General features: G+C 42.8%; 1 protein-coding gene across 3 annotated transcripts in view; it reads right to left on the bottom strand.

Annotated features, from left to right (window-relative positions):
- The window catches only part of Nr4a3 (nuclear receptor subfamily 4 group A member 3), a 41,577-nt gene that overhangs the window by 5,717 nt on the left and 12,177 nt on the right, over positions 1 to 23,683 (bottom strand). For all 3 annotated transcript variants that reach the window (XM_045160033.1, XM_045160040.1, XM_004656958.3), the window contains 2 exons: positions 11,672 to 11,871; positions 8,263 to 8,441 (listed from right to left, as the gene is read on the bottom strand). In XM_045160033.1, coding sequence (XP_045015968.1) covers positions 8,263 to 8,441; positions 11,672 to 11,871 — 379 coding nt within the window. The remainder of the gene's footprint in view (positions 1 to 8,262; positions 8,442 to 11,671; positions 11,872 to 23,683) is intronic.

Here is a 23,683-nt window from a genome sequence, read left to right as displayed (position 1 = left end):
ACTAGCAATTCTTTCCCTGTGGCCCACCAATTTAACCTATCTCTATAAACTTACTATCTCTGGGACGTTCCCTGCATCTGTATTCTCTCAATATCAACATCCTCTGGACCAGGCTTTCAATATCTGCTATCAGATTATTTTGATAGCTTCTGAGTGGTTCCCCTGTTGTTATCCATTGCAGGTATCTCCAAATGTATTTATTAAACAACATTAAAATAACACATGTTAAACTCTTGGCACAGCACTAGCACTATGTAAAAATAGTAGCTATTATTAACTTCAGAGAATCCAATTACCAATAGGTTCCCTAGTTCGTTGCTCTGCAAAGGCGGACCCTAGCCCAGCAGCATCAGCATAAGCTGGAAGCTTGTGAGAAATGCAGGCTCATGGGCTCTCCTGGACTTTCCTATTCAGAAGCTGCAGCTTGAGATGTCCAGTGCTATGTATGCCTGAGGAAGCCAGAGGTCCCAGACACTCCTAGTCCCCACAATCTGCTTAGCTCCTTCTCTACCTTGTGCCCAAGTAGTCTCTATTTATACTCCCAAAGGCAGCAGCAACTCACGTCCCAAGGGACTCCATTGTAATTTCAAATAGTTTTAGTTATAATGAGCTAAATTTTGCCGTCTTACAGTTTCCAGACCCGCTGCTTAGACTGATAAGAAAAATACAGAATTCTCTTTCTCAGAGTAGAGGACAAGGGTTAAAGAAAGCGGGGGGGGGGGGGGGAGAGAGAATAGCTAGCAGGAGTCCCTCCCTTCAGCCTCCAGAAGTAACTTCTCTTCTTAAGCCAGTCTTAGGACATTGGCTAACTGAGATAATGACACAATTCCAACTAAGGGGAGAAAGGAGAGGGATAGGTTTATAAATAAAATACCAACAACAAAAAAAAGTGTTAAAAAAAAGCCGGGCGTGGTGGCACACGCCTTTAATCCCAGCACTCGGGAGGCAGAGGTAGGAGGATTGCCATGAGTTCGAGGCCACCCTGAGACTGCATAGTGAATTCCAGGTCAGCCTGGACTACAGTGAGACCCTACCTCGAAAAACCAAAAAAAAAAAAAAAAGTGTTAAAATACCAACAAACAGGACTTGCTGTTCTGAGCCACACTTCATTCTCTAGAGAATCATATCACTACTCCTTACTGTGTCACACATAGCATCCTTTACGGACAGATAGCCCCAGCTAGACTAAACGAGTGCTGGTCAGAAGCCTGGGTCAGGGGTAATAGTGCTTAGGTGCCTCTGTCTCCCCAGTAAGACCACAGACTTTGAAGGTAAGAAACTGTGTGCCTGACATGTAACAGATGCCCAGTGGATATTTATTTAATTAATTGGAATTGATATAAGGTAGTTCTTGGGAATTCTGACAATTTTCTAATAATATGAGTAGGTTAAAGTAATTCAAGAAAGTCAGGCATGGTGGCACATGCCTTGAAGCCCAGAACTCAGGAGGTAAAGGTAGGAGGATTGCTATGAGTTTTTACTACTCACTACATGTGAGTTTTTATTACATAGTGAATTCCAGGTCAGCCTGGGCTTGAGTGAGACTCTACCTCAAAAAAAGTATACTTCAGGGTGGGGAGGAGATTGCTCAGTAGGCAGTAGATAGTAGATCTCTTGCTACATGAGCATGAGTACCTGACTTCAGACCCCTAGGACCCACATAAAGCTAGATGCTTTAACATAACTATGACCCAAGTGTTCAACAGGGAGAAGGGAAGCAGAGATAGGAAAATCCTACTGCTCATGGGCCAATAGCCCTGTGAGCACAGTGATGAACAATGAGAGACTCTGCCTCAAACAAAGTGGAAGGTGAGGACTTGCACTCAAAGCTGTCTTTTGATCTCCACATGCTACATGCCCACACTCACATGGCGCGCGCTCGCGCGCACACACACACACACACACACACACACACACATCAAAAACGCCTAGATTTTCCAAAGTGGACAGCCTTTCTAATACTCAGAATTAACTAATTTATTCAACCAATAATAGTCATGTGTCAGTGGTAAGGTAATTTCAAAGATGAGTAAGACTTTATCTGCTTTTAGATTTTTATCTGGACACCAATGTGTATTCCAAACAAACATCTGTAAATATTATCAAATTGATCTGAACTGAATGACAGACTATTAGGCTCCACAGAAAATTGTGACATGAGGAAATGTTCACAACACATGTGTTATATGTAGATGGGGGAAAGAGTAGAGATTGCAACCATAGCTTTTTCCAAGGGTGAAAAAATGCACGTCTCATTTATGTTTAAGGGCTAAAGGGAAATAAGCCAAGATACTTGCAATGATTTATAAAAAAAGACTGTCCCTGCTTTAAGAAGCTCATCAAAAAAGATACCCAGGGCTGGACAGATGGTGCAGTGGTTAAGCGCTTGCCTGTGAAGCCTAAGGACCCTGGTTCGAGGCTCGGTTCCCCAGGTCCCACATTAGCCAGATGCACAAGGGGGTGCACGCGTCTGGAGTTCGTTTGCAGAGGCTGGAAGCCCTGGCGCACCCATTCTCTCTCTCTCCCTCTACCTGTCTTTCTCTCTGTGTCTGTCGCTCTCAAATAAATAATAAAATAATTTAAAAAAAAGATACCCACAACATATTCTGAATGTGTTGTGTACATGGGACACATTCTATATTTGTATGGCAGCATGAGACATTTTAGGGATTCTTGGGAGAACAGCTAGCCCTTCCCAGAGGTATTTATGACAAGTAACATCTGGTATATTAATGATGAAGATTTGCCTGAATATTTGTCTCTGCATGGCACTTACCAAGCTCATTCATAAAAAAAACTTACAAATTGGTATTAGTATCTGTTATCATCTTAATGTTTGTGACTTTTCCCCTAAATTCATGTTCTGAAACCTAAACCTTAATGTGAGAACACTAAGGGGAGTTAGTAAGTGATGAGGTCACAGAGGCAGAGGCCTGATGAAGGTGATCTGAGTCTCTCCCATAGGAAGACACAGCTGGAAGGCACTGCCTATGAAGCAGAGTGAGCCCTTACCACACACCATATTTGCTCATGCTTTATCTAGGACTTCCCTGCCTCCGGAAGGGCAAGCATCACATTTCTACTACCTATAAATTAATCACAGTATGGAATTTTTGTTATAGTCTGCCAAAATGGCCTAAAATATTATCTCCATGAGAAATTAAAACACTGGTATTCAGGGGGTTAAAAAACTTATCATACCCCTCTTTTTCAAACTATATGATCTTTTCTTGGCAATGCTTTTTTTGGAGGGGGTTATCTAGAGATAGGGTCTAGGTCTAGCCCAGGCTGACCTGGAATTTACTATGTAGTCTCAGCGTGGCCTTGAACTCATGGTAATCCTTCTACCTCTGCTTCCCAAGTGCTGGGATTAAAGGCATGTGCCACCACAACCAGCTCCTTGCAATGTTTTTGATAGCTTTATTTGATGGAGAAACAGGGTACCATTCAGATTGAGCAGAGGAGCTCTGGAAAGAGGTGGTAGAGGATGGCATAGTGATCTCAGCTATCATCTCCCTTCTCCTGGTTCTTTCTTTTGCCTCTTTAGTTTTAGAGGCCTTGCTTCAGTAAGACCAAGAACAATACAGATAGGAGAGAAAGGAGTCACTGTCTCACCTGATGGAAGACATGAATATGGAAAGGAAAGCCTTGGGAAACCTTTGCAAAGTGACATTTGAGCATTCAAGATTCCCTCTGTCATCTGGTTCACAACAGCCTTTTCAACCCTAGTTTCTCTATAGCTACATGGGAAATAAATGTTTTTACTCTAAGGTTTGGTTATTATATTAGACCATAGGTATATGTTTCCTAGAATCCATTGTTTACTGAAAATCCTTTACATTTCCCCAAAGTGCAGGACACACTTCTAATGCTCTCCTCTAAAGGTAGTGAAGGCATGACCTAGGATGAGTTCATTATCTCCTTCATGCTTATTCCAAACATATGGACACTCAGAGCAACAGCCCTAAATATTTCTCTTACTTCTCCGCAGGTTATATATGTGATTCAATACCTGTAGAATGCAATTCTGCCAAACCCGGTCCCCACAAAAGGTGCTGGGATGCTCCATGACCATGCCCTGGTTCTCAAGTCTCTAAGATCTGGAATGTCTTTTATATCTTCCCATGTCTAGATGATACTGTTATGGGAAGTCATTCATGACCAGTGTCTCCACCCTTCTTAACCCCCACCTCTGAAGTTAGCAATTATCTAGACTTCCCCTGTGTTGAAACTGTCCCTTTTAAGAACCCAAACACTAATCGTAAATTGAGTTCAATATGCCGTATTCATATATGTCTTCTTAGTAGACGACATACTTCCTGGCAGCTGAATCAATGTCCAACTCATCTTCACTTCCCTATACCCTGACAGACTAGAGCAGTACCTGGCACATATAGGCCCTCAATATGATGCTTATAAAATGGTAAATCCATGCTAACATTCTGTTTGGAGGGTTCCTTACTTACAAACACAATAAATCACAAGTTGATTTCATCACACAGCTATCCCATCCAGAGCAAAGCATTCCCATTGCTCTAGGGACATTGTTTGGCAAAAGGCAGTGGTTAGGGTAGATAAACTTGGGACCTAAAAAAATATTTGGAAACCACAATTGTGGGGGAACTCCCTATTAGTGTGGGAAGGGAGAGGGATCTGAAAGAAACCATTTCCTGCCCCTACTTCATCACCTGGCTTTTCAAGAGGGACTCAGAGAGAAGAAGAGGAAGAATTAAAAATGAATTCAGATGGGGAGGAGTCCATGTTTGGGTAAACCACCATTACAACACCAACAATTTCTTAATACTTTTTCTAGAAGCAAAACTGACTAACATAATATCCCATGTCCCTTTCATGAGTTCTTCTCTGGTTTGAGATCAGACAATTTTTTTGAATGAATTTTCTCATACCAATTGCTTAGTGGATATTTCACAACTGCCCCTTATAATAATGATTGAGCTGCTTGAGAAGTTAAGGTTTGTGGGTGCACACTCAAATGGATGTGGATATTCATGGCAGTGTGTAATGCTTCCCAGGAATCTCTCTTCACTATTGCCTGATACTGTCATGCTCCTCAACCCTTCCCAGCCAGAAAAATCCCAAGAGAGTGTTAGGAGGTCAGAGCTTGTTTCCTCTTGAGTTACAACCACAGCACTCAGGACAGCCCACTGTGCACAGGCCAGCAGGAGCAAGGGCAGAAACTGGAGCTGCCCTGTTGGGGAGGCCCAAAGACATCCCAGTAAAGCACGAGGCCCAGTGGAATGTAGATGACTTAGTTTATGGTCACCGTCTGCCTTCCAGCTTCTCTGTCTGCCTTTTTTGTTGTTGTTGTTGCTGCTGCTGCTGTCATTCTTTTGAGGCTTTGCATTTTAAGTAGTGCAGGCTGGCCTTGAACTCACAATCCTCCTGCCTCCACCTCTTGAGTGCTGGGATAACAGGCATAAGCCACTATACCTGGCTCACAGTTCTTCTAAAGCCACCAGCTGCTTTTTCATTAAATTTAGTTTGATTTTGGACCAGCCATGATTTCCAAGGGAAAGGACAAGTATGTGTCTAATGTGAGGAAGCTTTTATCACCATTACTCCAAGGAGGAACATAAATGGACAATGCCTGCCCCTAATCCAGTTCCACTACATCACCAACCCAGTTTTCTGTAACCCACACTGCCACCCCATGGAATAGATGATATTGTCCCCATTTGGCAGATGGGAAAGCTGAAGCTCACAGAAATGAACTATGCACTCAATAGTCAAACTTACAAACACAATCAGATTCCTGAGGAGATTGCTAGATCCCAAAGCCCATGCTTTTCCTGCAAATCTCTACATGAGTGGGCTGTAGGCTGGGTAGCTCTGACCACACAGCAAATAGGATACAGAGACTGGTTCCACCTTCCTCCTACTTCCTATTCTGGTCTCTGTGCAGAACTGCCATGTTCTCTAGGTAGGGAGTACCTGGCACCCAGTTGTCCACTAACTTCCACTTAAAGAGTCAAATGAGAAGAGGTCTCAGGGCAGCTTCGTTCTTAGTCACAGCTCTCACATGGAAGGACTTCCTTTCCTTCTTGCTCTCTTGGCTGACCTACTCTGTACTTACAACCAGCTGCCATTGTAGATCTTTCTAGAATACAGGCCTGGCTATCATGATCCTCTGGTCAAAACTTTCTGTGGCTCCCCACTGCACTGAAGATAAACCTCACGTGCCTCACAAGGCAGAGAAGTTTTGCAGAAGGGTCTTTGCATCTTGCCCCACTCTTCTGATCAACCAGCGGTTTCTCTCATCAGTTTTTCAGCTGTTTTTCTCCTGAAACTTAGCTCAGCAATATTTTTAATGGCATCAGCAAATTTTTATTTATGCCTAACATTCTCACTCCTTCCAATATGGGCTGGAACCATTCTCTTCTCTAATCAAGGACCAGGCCATGTGCAGAGCACTCCCCATCTCCCATCTGTGGTTTCTTGGCACTTGGTACCCATTGCCACATCTCCATGGTAGCATTTAACCTGCTACATCACCTTCTGTCTCCTCTAGGGATGCATGTCATCATCTCTGAAAACCCTGTGACATGTGGGGCAGCACCTATGTTAGTGAACATGTGTTGACTAACTAAACTCCTATTTCTATACTGATGTGGCAAAGACTGGTTTTATTTGCAGAAAGCTAAGGCTGGCTTGATTTTTTTACTTTTTTTTTTTTTTTTTTGTCTTTTGTAAATGAACTCGATTTCACAATTTCCAGTTCTGAATATCTAACTAACCCAGAAAAGCTGAATGATTGCTAAATGGATTTGAAGAGCTGCTGCAAGGCAAGGTGGCCCTGGGGTGAGTCTCATTATAGTCCCACAGGGGTAATATGCTCCTACCTTAAATGTACCTATTTTCTTAGGCGCTTACCATCAGAAAGCTCTCTACTCCATACTGATTGAGATTGCCTTGCTTTTGTTTTACTAATGGACCTCTTGGAAGACTGTGACAGCCCATTTAAAAGAAGTTCCTCATTCAGGACCAAAGACCAGAAAGAGGAATACAAGCCCCACTCAGAATGCCAAGGGAACAAGCTGGTGTCTGGCTGCAGTCTACCTGTTAGAAGCACACAGATATATCTCACTTAGGCTCTCAGGAAATGCCCAGAGAAGTTATATGCAACCAGTGGTTAGTGAAAGCAATGCACATCCATGCCACATGGGAAAGGAAGGGCCAGCTGCCCGAGGAAGCACTGAGACCTCTGGAAACTCTGAGCCAAGAGCGTATCCAGTCTGGACTTCACCTTCAACCTTGCAGCCTATCCATGACCGGGTCTGACCCAAAGGACAGAAATGAACCTCAGATTTGGCCAGCCCCTTCCATAGCCTGCTCTCCTCACTGCCTCACCAGTCTGACTGAAAAGGATGAGAGCTAATAGAGAGCTGCAAGTGTGAGGGGCTAGGGGAGCTGCAGCTGGGCCTCCACAGCCACAAGGAGATGGCTGGTGGTCCTGCTGCTCCCCAACATACTCCCTGGGAATCTTTTATCTTTCCACTTTCCCCAAAGGGAGAGACATGTGCAGAGGGAATAGGATAATATAAAAATAGAAAATAACTGCAGGACTGGAGAGATGGCTTAGCGATTAAGGTGTCTGGTTGTGAAGCCTAAGGACCCAGATTCAACTCCTCAGGACCTATGTAAAACAGATGCACATGGTGGCACATGAGTCTGGAGTTCACTTGCAGCGGCTCGAGGCCCTGACATGCCCATTTTCTTTCTCTCTCCAATAAAAAGTAAGATATTAAAAATAAATGTGGAACGGTCCTTTTCTTTTATTTTTCTTTTGACAAACTTGTATTTTCCTCAGACCTCTCCCAATCAAGACTAGGAAGTCAAGTTGTCTCTAGTGTTTTCTAGGTCACTAGGCAAAGGACTGGGGAGAAAGGAATGCTTGTCACCTATGTCCCATAGGAACAGACTAGGAACATTTTCCTAGGGAATCTTTTGTAAAAGAAAAGAATAGCTTTGAAGCACTCCAATTCAGTTGCCAACACCCTTCTTGTACGAGTCAGATTTTCATGCAGTCCATTTGTTGACAATGATAACTCAATAGACTAGTGTCCTCTATTCCTAGAAGCTCACGAATGGTTGTGGAGGCATGTGTCTGTGGTTAAACTCGATCAAACCGAAGAGTTCAAAAAAGCCGTAGGTATTTTCTTAATTTCTGGTGTATATTTTGGCCAAGACCAGAATCCATCTGTACCTAGGCTAGATTGATTGCTTTGGTAAGGTGGTGCTTACCTGTGATCATGCTCAGTGCTGACAGGCAGGCTAAGGCTTGGATATCAAGGTTCAGGCTCTGCAAATTTAAAGAGAAGTCTTTAATGGAGTCGAGCCACTCCCCAAATCCACGAAGGCACTGAAGTCGATGCAGGACAAGTCCATTGCAGAACACAAACTTATCTTCAGCAGTGTTTGACCTGGGGGTGGGAGGAGGAGACATATTAAAGGTCTTTCAAGTGTGGCCAACATGATAACATCATAACACAGGTACCAATACATCCATGGGACAATGCTAGAAGCTTTTGGAAAGTGACTATGTTCCTAGGGAATACAACTAATACCATTTGTCAGTGCTAATGACCTTGGGAAACATTAGCCCAGGGCTAGGTAGAGCTATAGCATTTGCTGTCTTTTGAAAGCAAGTATGTGTATGTGTGTGTGTGGTGTTTGCAGTGTATATGTGTGTATGTGTGTGCGGGGGGTGGTGTACATGTGCATGCAGAGGCCAGTGGTGGACATCATGTGTCTTTCCTTGTGTATTAAGACAAGATCTTTCACTGAACCCAGGGTTCCTTGACTCAGCTGGTCTAGCTAGCTTGCTTGCCCCAGAGATTCTATTTCCACTTCCTAAGTACTGGGATTACAGATAGATTACAGATAGGCAGCCATGCCCACCTGGCATTTTATGTGGGTACTGAGGGTCAAAACTGAGATCCTCATGTGCACATGGCAAATACTTTACCAACTGAGTCTTCTCCTCGGCCCCACATGTTATCTTATTGCTAGAAACAGCTGATGGCTTGCCTAGACTGTAGCATGGAGGAGAAGACAGTGGGAGATTACAGAAGGAAGCCTAGTACACAGCCTCCATTGTATAATATGGTCTTCTGAAGCCATCACCATCTGGAAATCAGAGCAGCTGTGATGACCTCTGTGAGACCCTTGCACGATCCGGCCTGTTAGATTCTCACAGGCGCACGGGAGGGGTCAGTTGACCCTCATGTGAATGACAGCTATGCCCTCTCTCACTGGCCCTCCTGCACAGCTATGCATAATCCTGCCACACAGCTGCACGGGGTCTCAGGCAGTACTGCAGCACACAGGAGGTACAAGGCTGATTCCACCTATACCGATTTTCTGAGGTTGCCACCCACGCTAGGCATGACTCCTTGGTGGTGTGGCTGCTTGAGGATCATCCATACTTCTTCTGTAAGTAAACCCTCACCAGTGCTCCCATATGTAAGCTCAGTAAACTCATGGTTTACCAAGATGGATGTACATGGAATGGTATCTTTGGTCTGTTGTTGGTACCCTATCAGGGGGTGAATAGATTTTGTTCACATCTCCCTGGAAGGGGAGAGGGAATCACACAACAGCCTCTCCCTAGGATGAACATGGTTCCCTTCACCACTCCTGAGTTAGGGCTGCTCCCTTATTTTCTTAAGTGTCAGAAGCTGATAAGGCCTGAGACTAGACACTACAATTCCATTGTGCAGGCTCAAAGCACCAAGTCCCTGCAAGTTCCAGAAGTCAATCACAGAGTCAAAAGTGTCCTAACATAAAATGAGCTCTAACTTTGTAATACCTTCTAGAGTTTAAACAGGGGGGCAGCCAAAGGGCTGTTTCTAAATCTGCCTTGATAGTTTATATTCTGTCTCTAGTCATTCTGTTCTTTTCTCACAAAAGGAGTCCTGGAACCTCCACTTGGACATGATGGTTGAGGAGTATAACCTTGGGCACTGCTTTAATCTCACTGGACTTCCTTTCCCTTATCTACAAAACAGGAATTTAATCACAACCTCTTAAGATTGCTAAGGGAATTAAATAAAATGAAGGTTTAAAAGCTCACATACAGGAAGATGCAAAGAGTGCAAGGTATAACTAATTCTGTAGGGTTCTTCCTTTAATCATGACTTTCCTTTAACTTTAAAATATCTTGGTACATATTATTCTAGCTTGGGTGATTGCACTGACAAGTTAGTATCTGTTCATCTGTGCTTCCTGGGTGAAGAGCTCTATTCATTCCTTCACTCTGCAAGTATTTACTGAGCACCAAATGTGTGTTGATCCTGGAGGCAGGCACTGGGGAAAGCTTGATAAAGAGGACAGGTGTGGTGCCCACCTGCGTGGAGATTATCTTCTGTGTCATCCTTTGCTGCATGTCTAACAGATGACAGTCACAGTGATGCTCAGCTCCCAATGTACACTGGATTCACTGCATATCAGGCTAACCACTAGCTGTAATGCCACCCCATCCCTCCCACTCACTCTGGCACAGAAGGGACACATGACAGAATGATTCAGTTTGAGTTTAATCACAGACTTCTGACCACTGGTTTCAGACCCAAGAAAGCTTGAGCTAAAATGCAGATTTCCACATTTCTTCCATAGTCTATCAACCCAAAATAGATGGGAACAAGGCACTTTGTGTAGGAGTTCCTGGTGCCACAGTAGGAAACTGGGGACAGAGTGGTAGTGAAGAGGAAGAAGGGGATGGTGACTTCTTTCTATAATATCTGGTGAAATTGCAATAATACCATTTCCTGAAATATATAACTGAAAGGAAGTAAGCAAAGAAGATAGAATTAAATAGAGTATGTGAATAAAAATGGTAACAGTTTTCAAAAAATACCACAAAAAAGATTCATGTGGATTTAAAAGAGGCACTTAGGTCTGATTTTTCAAACTTTTTGAAAAATTTCTTCCTCCTAGGTATGGTGGTGCACACCTGTGCTCTCAGCATCCGGGAAGCTGGCAGAGGATTGCAAGTTCAAGGCCAACTTGGACTACCTAGACAACCTGAGGCCAGGGCTGGAGAGGTGGCTTCATGATTAAGGCACTTCCCTGCAAAGCCAAAGGACTCAGGTTCAATTCCCCAGTACCCACGTTAATCCAGAAGCACAAGGTGGGACATGCATCTGGAGTTCATTTGCAGCAGCTAGAGGTCATTGCATGCCCATTCTCTCTCTTGTGTGTGCTGTATCTCTTTCTCACCCCTCTTTTTTTTTTCTCTCTCTCTTTCAAATAAACAAGTAAAATGAAATAAAAAGGGAATTTGGGCCAGGCTTAGCTGCACAATGAGACCCTCTCTAAGTAATAAATAAATAATTAAACAAAATAAAAGAAAAATTTGTAAAATAGAAATCTGTAAAGTAAGCCCAATGCTCCTGAGCTCCCTAAAAGCACCTCTGCGCCATGAACAATTCCCCAGATTACAGACTGAGAGTGCTGTCAGGGACTCCAGGGAACAGGGACAAGAAAGCAGGGTCCTGGCTTCCCATTCCCCACTGCTCAGTGTTATAATGCCTGATCATGCTCCACATCTGCTTCCTAAACAAACTGTGCTGATGACTCAGTGATGAGCAGAAGACTGTGAAGGTCTTTGAAGGCAGAAGTGGACTGAGGAAGGTAAAGTAGTTGAACTAACCTGATGGAAAGTCTGAGAACAAACAGCTCCAAAAAGGCTGATTCTATAAGCAATGTCTGATCTTCTTTGGGGAGATCAGTAAACCCCGGAATCTTTTCTGCCCAGCTCCTGGATACATCAATGGAGGCCGTCAGGAGGTTGTAGAACTGTTGCACATGCTCAGCATCGGTGCCCGCAGTGGCCTGGTCAGTGGGACAGTACTGGAATATAAAGCACAGGGAGCCATGGCTTCAGTTACATCATGCGCAGACTGTCAGTGCCCAAGTCCTCCCTCAATTTATAAAACCCTTTAGCATTCATAGTCTGGACTAATTCTCCAAGGGCCCTGTGATATAAAACTAAGTGAATTTATAGTTATAATTCAGTAGACAAAAATTTTGTTTAACTCTCATCAGTACAGTGGTTTCTAATCTTAACAGTGCTTGTCTACCTCCAGAGATGCTGATTGAATTGGTTTGGGGTGAGATCTGGCCACTGGGAATTTTAAAAGCGCCTTAAGTTGACTCCAGGGGAAAACCTACATAGAAACCACTGCCCCAGAGGTTTTAGACCAAGTAGACTTCCAGGCTCCGTGGATTCTACTGGATCATAGTGGTCTCCAACAAGATGCCAAATTAATCAGTGGCTCTCTAAGTATGGCCTCTGGACCAGAAGCACCAGCTTATCTAGGAATGTGCAGGAAACATCGATCTCACACACCATCCCAGACCCAACTCATCAGAAACTCTGGGGTAGGTTCAACAGATTGGTTTTTTTTATCAAGGCTGACATGATTCTCATGTACATAGAAGTTGATGATCATGGAAGTAATCAATGAGGGAAACAAATGAGTTTTGCTTGCTGTTGATGGATCTGTATGAGATAAACCTAGAAAAGAGAGAGAGAGAGAGTCCATCTTTGCAAAGCCCAGACAGTTATATGCCATTGCACTCAGGACTTGTAGCTACTTGTATTAATAACAATTAAATAAAATTAACAATTTATTTCTTAGATGAACATAGTGGCACACACCTTTAATTCCAGCATTCTGGAGACAGAGGTAGGAGGATCACCATAAGTTCAAGGCCAGCCTGGGACTATATCATAAATTCCAGGGCAGCTTGGGCTAGAGGGAGACCTCGCCTTGAAAAAAAATAAACAAAACCAAAAGAAATTCACTTTTCATTATACTAGCCATCTTTCCAGCACAGAAAAGCCAAATATGGGGAGGCACATTTCTACCACTACAGGACGATCTGCTAGACAGCAGACCTAGAAAGCTAGGGGGTGCAGAATGAGAAGATGATGATAAAAGTGAAGAGATGGAGGGTGTGGAGGAGGAAAAAATAGAAGGGGAAGAGGAAAGAGAAGGGAGGGAACAAGTAAGCAGGAATGAAGTCTCTAGAAAAGGAAAGGGAAGGAACAAGCAAGTGGGAATAAAGTCTCCTCAGCTTGTGGCCATTCTGGTAAAACCACAGGTTGGTTTGCTTGGCTCACTGGAGAAAATAACTTGAGCTTCAGGCAGGAGGTTGACATAGCAGGACAATAATTAGGGGACAACCACAGCACAGAGATTTAGGAAGCGAGCAGAGATATTGTCTTCACATTAACACCTGAAAGTGTGACTCTGCAGCCCTCTCTCACTTGATCTTCATGATGCAGAGATTTTGATCCTTACATCACAAGTGAGGAAACTGGGGTTCAGTGCAGCTAAGAAGCTTGACAAGTTATACAACCCACAGTGGTAATCCAGGGATTTGTGCCTAGGATCTCAACCTCCAACCTGCCTCTTCCTTTCTCTTCCTCTTCTTTGTGTTCAAGTAGTATTTTCCTTGGTAGACCAGGCTAGCCTCAAACTTGCAGTGATCCTCCTGCCTCTACCTCCTAAGTGCTAGGATTATAGGTTATTAACATACCTGATGTGAGCAAGAGGATATAGCTTGGCTTGCTTCAGGCTGATGCTTAACCCCCAATGCAAGTACCCACACATAATGGGCAAGCCTGATGCTCCTGGCTGGTAATCTGCTCCAGCGTTCTTGAGATTTTTATGGTAGGGAGATGCTTCCTGGAAATCAAATTCGGGGCCTTGTGCTAGGCAGGTGATCTACCACTGAGCTACATCCCCATCCTGGCCTTTAGGGTCTTTCAAAAACATTTTACTTCATCCTAATTGGAGCTATCCTGGTATGTATTAACTGACCTCATGTTTCTTTTTTTTTAAAAAATTTTGTTTATTATTTTTATTTATTTGAGAGTGACAGAGAGAGAAAGAGACAGGTAGAGAGAGAGAGAGAAAATGGGTGCACCAGGGCCTCCAGCCACTGCAGACGAACTCCAGATGCGTGCACCCCCTTGTGCATCTGGCTAACGTGGGTCCTGGGGAGTTGAGCCTCGAACTGGGGTCCTTAGGCTTCACAGGCAAGCGCTTAACCACTAAGTCATCTCTCCAGCCCTGACCTCATGTTTCAGTCAGCATCATAGTGTGTGGCATGTAATTGACCATCAATAACAGTCGTTGAATATTATTTCAATGAAAGAAAAGTCAGAGTGAGATCTTAGATTTGCCACAAGACCAAGACTTGGAGGAGAAACAACTGATGAAGAATAGACAATTGTCAAACTACCTATGCACAAGTTTATGTAGCAGCAGATAGTAGTGGGTCTTTTTATTGTGATTTTCTAAGAAGCAGCAAAACATAAATAAAGTCTAACAGAGCCCCTCAACTTTAATTCCAGTTTTATCCTGGTTCCTGATTTGAGAAGTACTCTAGTGAGCCCCAGTTTTCTCCCTTGTAGAGTGGGGCTAATAATACTTTCAAAACCCTGCTGTGCTGTTTGAATGTGATAATCTATGAGAAGAGCCCACAACATGAGTTAGGCCGTTGATGACAGCGGTGAGGCTGCTATAAGAATCTGTCATCATCCCTCACCTTCTAAGATCCTGCAACATCAGGCCCAGTTCAGAGTCCGGGCTCCTGCATTCCCAACAATTCTGCAATGTGCCTGGCATTCATCCAGAGACCCAGGGGTGACACTATGGGGCATGGGAACAAAGTCCAGAAGAGGGAGCCAGCACCCTTCCCAAGAACATTCAAGGAGTCCATATGGCCATGTGTCAGAAACTACAAGCTTTTAACTGGAGAAGAGCTAAAAACATAGAGTAGATATTTTTTAACTTTCTCCATTATTTAAAGATTTTAGCTTTTATTTATTTATTTTAAAAATATTTAATTATTTTATTTTATATTTATTTATTTGAGAAAGAAAGAGAGAATGGGCACACCACAGCCTTTGGCCATTGTAAATGAACTCCAGATGCATGTGTCACCTTGTGTATCTGGCTTTCATGAGTCCTGGGGAATCAAACCTGGGTCCTTTGGCTTTGCAGGCAAATACCTCAGCCACTAAGTCATCTCTCCAGCCCTATCTTTTTATTTATTTATTTGAGAGAGGGGGAGAGGCAACTACAGAGAGAATGGGCATGTCAGGGCCCCTAGCTACTGCTAAAAACAAACAAAAAAAACAAAAAAACCTCCAGGTGCATGTGCCACCTTATGCATCTGGCTCATGTGGGTTCTGGGTAATCAAACCTGTTCCTTTGGCTTTGCAGGCAAGCATCTTAACTGCTAAGCCATCTCTCCAGCTCAACTTTCTTCATTTTTTTTTTTTTTTTTTTGCATCTCATTCCATATGCCATTCAAGGAAGGATGAAACCCAGTGCAGAGTTGACTTTTAAAAGTTGATGGCACTGCATATGAAACCCCCAGTGAATGGCAATACAGGAGAAAATGCACTGGATCAGGTAGCAGGCACGGCACTCCTCCAGGCTGTGGCATTGACCTGCTCTACAGCTCTAGCCAAATACCACAACCGCTCTGGTCTCTGCAAAAGGAATCTACTAGATTAGGTAATCCCTATTGATTCCTCTACCTCTGGCATTCAGAGGCTCTAGATACTGTCACGTTTCATTGGGCATGATGCTATGGCTTAGAATGTGATACCAAAGTAGCATGATTTTCTTTTTATAGTGAGCTAGATAGACAGACCAAAGTTAAAGGATATAGTCTTCCCCTCTACACCCTTCCCCAGGATTAGGATCTGACAGCTTGCCCCCTCCTGCACACATGTCCCACAGTGAAAGACCACCAATCATCAACAGCTCTGCTTCCAGAATATACTCAGAATCTTCTGGGCTCACATTTCATGCCTCCTGCACTGGGAAGAGCAGTCAGCCTGTGTGAGGACTTTTCTCTGATGGAGCCCAGCAAGTAAGAAAGCCAGAGACTACCACCAGGCCCACTGGGCTTCACCTGCAGTGATTCATGTCTAAGCCCCAGCATTCTGAAATCAAACTAAATGCAGCCATTTCTTGGTGAGACAGGTCTGTGGTCACCAAAGAAAATCCAGAAATATTTGTGTGTGGGTTATTCTTCTCAAGCACAGGCCATATTCAGCAAATTTGTTTTCAATTTTTAAAAATATTTTAATCTATTTATGAGAGAGAGAGAGACAAGGAGAGAGAGAGAGAAAGAAAGAGAGAGAGAGAGAGAGAACATGCCAGGGCCTGTAGCCTCTCCAAACTCAAGATGCATGTGCTACCTTGTGCAACTGGCTTACCTGGGTCTTGGGGAATTGAACTTGGGTCCTTTGGCTTTGCATAACTGCAAAGTCATCACTCCAACCCCAGAAAGATTTTTTTTTTTTTAATGAACTTTGCTCCTGCTCATGCTAAGTTCGGATTCCAGCCTATCAGGATCTTTGATCTATCATAATTTGTCTTTAGCACTGGTCAGAAATCAAATATTACATATACTGACAGCTAAGACAGATTGGAGATTTCTCTGAAGGACCTAGAAAGAGAATCCAGAGCAGCTAACAACAATGGATATGACTTAACTGAATCAGGTCTGCTCATCAAGCTAGCATTAACAACTACGAGACTTCAGCAACAGCCTCGCCTTAAAATGAGTTATTCAGGTAGCAAAAAGCACTGACCTGGAACTCATCCTGGAGTTCCAGGCTGGCCTTGAACATATAGTGATCCTTCTACCTGTCTTCTGAGTGCTAGGATTAAAGGTGTGTGCCACCATACCTGGCTTTCCTAAGGACTTTTTTCCCCTCTTAGTACGTCACTTTTCCCTGAGTTGTTATATCCTAAAAAATTTAGATGTAGGCTGAAGAGATATCTTAGCAGTTAAGGCACTTGCCTGTGAAGCCTAAGGACCCAGGTTCAAATCCCTAGTACTCATGTAAGCCAGATGCACAAGATGGCACATGCTTCTGGAGTGAGGTCCTGGCACACCCATTCTTTCTCTCTCTGCCTCTATTTCTCTATCTTTCCTGCAAATAAATAAATAAATAAATAATATATTTTTTTTAATTAGGGCTGGAGAGATGGCTTAGCAGTTAAGGCACATACCTGCAAAGCCTAAGGACCCAGGTTCATTTTCCCAGGTCCCATGTAAACCAGATGCACATGGTGTCACGTGCATCTGGAGTTTGTTGGTAGTGACTAGGAGCCCTGGCACGACCATTCTCTCTCTCTCTCTGTCTCTCTCCTTCTCTCTCTGACTGTAATAAATAAATAAAAATACAATTTTAAAAAAATTAGATGTGATCATTCATGAATCAAACTATGCAAAGTTTTAGATTCTTATACTGTAAAAATTGGCAATGAACAATCTGGTGGCTCATGCTTATAATCCCAACACTCAGGAAGCTGAGGTAGGACTTTGAGGCCATCCTGGGTTATACAATGAGTTCTAGGTCAGCCTAGGCTAGTGTGAAATCATGTTTAAAAAATAAATTTGTGGGGCTGGAAAGATGGCTTAGCGGTTAAGTGCTTGCCTGTGAAGCCTAAGGACCCCGGTTCGAGGCTCGGTTCCCCAGGTCCCACGTTAGCCAGATGCACAAGGGGGCGCACGCGTCTGGAGTTCGTTTTCAGAGGCTGGAAGCCCTGGCGTGCCCATTCTCTCTCTCTCCCTCTATCTGTCTTTCTCTCTATGTCTGTCGCTCTCAAATAAATAAATAAAAAATGAACAAAAAAAAAATTAAAAAAAAAATAAATTTGTGGTGGGCTGGAGAGATGGCTTAGTGGTTAAGTGCTTGCCTGTGAAGCCTAAGGACCCCAGTTCGAAGCTCAATTCCCCAGGACCCACATTAGCCAGATGCACAAGGGGGCACATACATATGGAGTTTGTTTGCAGTGGCTGGAGGTCCTGGCATGCCCATTCTCCCCCTTTGCCTGCCTCTTTTTCTCTCTCAAATAAATAAAGTATATTAAAAAATAAAATAAAATGGCAATGAAAAAAGATTGACAGTGGACATATTTGCCTCCAAATGTCTTATTTTATTTTGTGATTTAACTACCTGTGTTCCTATCCACCAATAAAAAAAAAAAAAAAAAAAAAACCCTAAGAACCACATTTAGCATCATTGCAGATATTCATCTCTCTGCCTTCTCTCCCTTCCACTGGCACATGCACTCCATGAGGGCAGGGTTTTGTCTGGCTCCACAGTCCACAGTGCCTGCCATCAACAGCTATTCAAGAAACATTGATTAAACGAGGGGCTGGAGACTGGTCAGCAAGAGCACCTGCTGTGCAAGGATTAGGCAAAGGGTTTGAGTACAACCCCTAGCACTTATGTAAAAAAGGAAGCCAGGCATAGAGATGTAACTTTAGTCTTGTGGGGGGTGGAGATGAGAGAATCTCTGGGGCTCCTTGGTCAGCTAGTCTGACTGAGAAAACAGCAGCTCCAAATCCAGTGAGAGACTCCATCTCAGGGAAGCAATAAGGAAGAGCAGTAAAGGCGGGTAGCTAATGTCCTCCTCTGTCCTCCTCACGTGCCCTTGCGGGGTGTATGTATCTGCATAAACTATACATACACACACCACACACATGCTCAAATAGCTGTCAAATAAATTCATTGCTTTCTGGAAAAGCTATATCTCTATTGTTCATCCTTCCATAGTCCTAAGAAGGTAAAATTAAGTTGTCATGATGAAACTATATTGGTGGCTGTCATACCTTAGTGTGCCAAAGAAACATGTGAAATAGTTGTCAAAGATTCCTGTTTGCCTCCTCCTCCCTTCAAGTCTGATTCAGTAGGTCTGTGTGTAACCTGGGAATCTGCATTTGTGTGTGTGTGTGTGTGTGTGTGTGTGTGTGTGTGTGTGTGTGTGTGTGTGTGTGTGTGCGTGTGTGTGTGTGTGTTGGGGGGGTGCATGCATACACATGTGTGGAAGACAGAGGGTAACCTTAGGTGTCATTTTCAGAACTCCATCCTTCTTTTTGAAGGCAGTCCTTCATTGGCCTGCAGCTCACCACTTAGGCAGGACTGACTGACCAGAGAGGCTCAGGGACCCTCCCAGTTTAGCCTCCCCAGCACAGAGATTACAAACATGTGCCATCATGTCTGACATTTTTACATGGATTTTGGGGATCTGAACTTAAGTCCTTATGTTTACTAGGCAAGTACTTTACTGATTGAACTATCTCCCAAGCCTTGAATCTACATTTTAAAGGAAATATTGCTGTCTTTTTGGGTGGAGGACATCTGGGCGCCAAAATCAAGAAGATATCAACCTGTGTTCACAGTGAAACTGTACGTAGCAGGTGTAATGGCTGGAGAATTGGAGAACAAAAAGGCTGCAAGAGAATCCTCATGAGTGCAATGTTTGCAATCGTCATACTGCGGACTCTGTAGTCTAACATGATGGCCATACTGCTTGTCATAGACTATCTTACTAACACTGAAGTGGCATTTGCCTGTGTCTGGTTTTATCTGAGCAATATTTTTTGTATTTGCAGTTTGTTACTGCTCTCAGTGGCATCCGTTACCCGAAAACATCCTAGTGTGCTGAAAAATACTCAGAGTGACCAACTAATGAGGATAGTAAGTATATTTTTTGATTAGTAATTATGCAGGCACTGCAGCCAAACCCAGTGTCTATATATATTTGTATTGCTAAATTAAAAGCAACTGTGGGACAGGGAATAGCAGCATTTCAGGGAGAAACAAATCAAATGTGACATGTTTTGACTGCACCAATGTACAATGATCTGAGCTCATTTTTGAGGGAGAGAAGTTTGGCCTAAAGGGGAAGTGAAGGTCCCAGAGCCAGGAATGCGTCACAGAGCTCAGGAGCTCTCATCTTCGCCTTTTGAAACATTCATTCCTTCTGTGACTTGGAACAAAATGCTTCCTTTTTCCACATTCAGGAAGAAAACTGCTCTCTCAGTTTCTACCTTTAAGGCACACATATGCTGATAACATGAAAATTAAAACATACTGGCTGGCAGACACTTTCTTCTTTCTCTATTGACTTGATTCACTGGGGGAAGCCAGAGTCTTTAATAGATTATATGGGCCAAAGAAACTCTTAGGCTCAAAGTTGAGGGGGCAACTTTTTCTTGCTTAACACGAACTAAATAATAGATACATACTAAAATGTTAACATTAGTCACTGCTGAGCTGTGATAAGTCAGGTGGGCATGAATGAACAGAAAACAATGTTTTTCATTGTTTCCACTTCTAAGTGGTTTGACTTGTTAAACAAGCAGTACATATTCCCACTATTGCTACTATTATAATTTAAAAAAAAATCTAACAAGGTTTCTACACTAAAAAAAAAAAATCTAGCAAATTGTCATTTAATGGAAGGTGGCAGTATAATGGAATAGATTTGCATCCCATTCCAGCCCCGCCACTGAATTTACAGTTATACCTGTAAGCCTTAATTTGCCACTCTGAAAAGATGAGAGTTGGATTAGATGATCTCAAGGTCATCTCCAGTTCTGTGAACTTATAAATACAGTTTTAAGGGGACTGTATTATGAAAATTAAACTTCAATGGATAATGATCTTAGAAATTACTGAAATCATGAGTTAAACAGAACTGAAGGCTTAAGGAAAATTTTATAGAAGATGCTGCCTAGCTCAAAGTAGGCACCCAATAAGTTCAATTTGTTTCATTCTTTTTATGTTCTCATATTTTGATAGCCAACAAAACAAATTCAATCTGGGTAAATACCAAGTGATATATATATATATATATATATATATATATATATATATATATATATATGTATATATATTGATATTTACATGTCTGTATAGATAAGAATTTACATTTAGGAGCAATAAGGTAAACGTCAGCATCCTAAAAGTTGGGAGGGACTTAATCCATCACAAACAGCCTTTCCCTTTGTGGAGAACCCTGCCAATTGTTCTCTGTGGTTATGTCTTGAGCTACTGACCTCAGTTTGTCAGCAGCTGGTATGACCAGAAAGCTTGTCATCAGAGCAGTGTGGAAGAAGCCCCTTATTTCTACCTCTAGATCTGACAGAAAGAGCAAATCTTTATTCTTCGGAGGAAAGTTTGACCTAACTTCCACAAATATCCCTTCCTATCTGTATTTTTCCATTCCTCCAACCACCTCTCCTAACTTTCTAGCAACAGTGGGTTTCTATTTCCCTTCAATATCACTTTGCACTGGACTCAGTCCTTGAAGTGTGGGCTAACGAGATAGAGTCCATGGGACCAAACTTAACTTGATTCTACTCTTGTACTGCTAGTACCTCAGCAGGTAATTCAGCACCTCACTCTTCCTCATGGACTTTGTTGGAGCATGTAGAGTGTCTGTGGAATAAACTCCTGAATGAACCACAGACAAGCCAATGCTCCTCCTTTAAAAAAAAACCTAAATGTTGAGCTTCACATTTATTTTTGTTAACTTTCTTCGTGATGGTTTCAGCCCTTCCTGTTCCAACCTGTCGAGCTTATTCTGAATGTTGATACTGACATCCATCATATTAGCAATCCCTCCCAGCTTTCTGTCAGCTGCAAATGTGATCAGCATGCTCCTGTGTCTTCTTCCAAGATTTTGATGAAAACTCACTGTATTTTTTAAAAAGTCTTTTAATTTAGTTGATTTGGGTCCAATTTTTGATAATTTTGTAAAGCTATCTAGAAGAACCCAAGCTATGAAGTTCAACCTGATTCCAAAACAATACAATTAAAATAAATATGCTTTGCAAAATTGAGCCAGGCCTCAAAGGTATTATCAAGTGTGACCCAGTCTCTGGCATGGCCAATCTGCTATTTGGGACAAAGCTAACAATTAAATTGGATAAATGTTTGTTGATGAGGATGATGACTCTAGACTAACAGACTGGATGGTGCAGAGGCAAGCAAACACACTGGATTGATTTTTCAGTGTGGAGACAGTTCCCAGCTGGGACAACTCAAAGTACTGGGGAGATTTTGTCACTGAATGAGTAATTAGGCCATGGAGACAGATAATTAGATAATTGGGGGAATAAAACTTTACTTTGGGGGCCCCACTTCTCTGGATTGAATATCAATAGTGATGCCAAGTGTCCTGGAACAATGTCAGATTTTGTGTCACAACCTTGGCCAAAATAGTGCCTACAAGCTTCATTAATGCAGATGGATTGCAGAGGGAGAGGCAGGGGTACTTCACAGGAGGAGAGACTTCATTCCCAAAGACTCTTCTAGCATATACTTTCACAGAAACCAGAGAAGTACTGAAGGTTTATATTAAGGAGCAGACTTTGGGCTCAGGTGTACTTGGCTCCTAACTTGACCTCAGATGCATGTCAGCTATGTGACCTTGGGCTATCAGCCCTTTCACTTCTAATTCTGATGGCCTTACTTGGGTCATGGAGATCAACATACTTACCTTAATAGCATTGGTACCTCGTATGTGTGGTGTCCATACACATTAGCACATTCAACGAATGGCAGAGTAAAAAAAAATATGGTCAAGAAAACAACATACAGGGCACCATCCTAAATCTTTGACAAATAACCATTCTACTTTACCTTCACAAACAACCCCAGGAAGTAGATATTACCTCATAACACAGTTGAGGAAACTGGGGCATGTAAAGGTTGAATCAGTTGCTCAGACCCACCCAGTAAGTAGGAATGCTGTTAGGATTTTCATCTAGATTTATTATTACTATTAATTCTGTTATACTATCATTTATGACTTCACTGTAGTCAAAAGAAGCTATTGCAATCAGAATAAGAGTCCTCCACGTTTGGAGCTAAGGGTCTGCTATGCTTCTCATAGGGAATCTTATGATCAGGTGCAGAGAGGGGCTTTACCACTGATCTTGAAAGTGGAGAGAAGGCCAAGAGGGTCAGGGTCACAGCAGGTACACCCATCATACCTGTCAACATGGTAACCTAAAAGGAGGGCACATACCAAAGGTGCTTTCATGTTCTTTGCCAGACATTCAACCAGACCCCAGTCATGCTGACCAGCCATGGGGAACACAATCTCATACCAGTTGCCTGTCAGATCAACCAACAGGGGACCCTGACCTGGTATCTTTCATTCGTGTTTCTGTGTTTTCTTGTCTGTGAGTGAAGATGATGTTCTCTATAGCTCATTGTTGTTTCAAGAATGCAGCAACATGCCACAGCATCAATGATTGTGATCTGTTTCTCTTCCCTCTTCAGTCAGATTTGTTTTACTAGGAGTTTGCTTTGCAAAACTATTATTTTTAGTGGCCTTACAGTTTGTACATTTTCTCAGAAAAGCTCCTTTCATGGCTTCTCTCTGTGTTGTTTAAATTTGGAGAAAGGGGATTTACAGTACTCACACTGATGAGATTTTGCTATATCCCATATGAAATAAAAATGTTAACATGTTTTGGCTGTCTTAAACAACACCACTAATACTCATTTATGGCTTTCAAAATGTTTTTGTCATCCTTTTGTTCAAAACTCCCCTCTAGGGTTAAATAATGTAATTGTCTCCCCTGTAGGGAGGAAAAAGCCAAAGCAGGAGCCAGGTGACACAGGCCGGAAACAGCAGAGGAGATGTTCCATCCCAGTCCTCCCAACACCCCCTGATGTCAAGGCCAGAGCCTGCTCAGCTCCTCTCCATCAATGGTCTAATCCCTCTGAATAAGCAGCAGGTCAATCAATGTGGATGTGATTGGGTAAACTGCTAAAGATAACTTGAGGCTTACTCAGATGGCTTGATCACAATACAGA

The sequence above is a fragment of the Jaculus jaculus genome, chromosome 1 (assembly GCF_020740685.1).
Source record: "Jaculus jaculus isolate mJacJac1 chromosome 1, mJacJac1.mat.Y.cur, whole genome shotgun sequence".
Classification (NCBI taxonomy): Eukaryota; Metazoa; Chordata; class Mammalia; order Rodentia; family Dipodidae; genus Jaculus; species Jaculus jaculus.
Note: the sequence above shows the minus strand (reverse complement) of the source record. Positions and strands in the feature narration are given on the sequence as shown.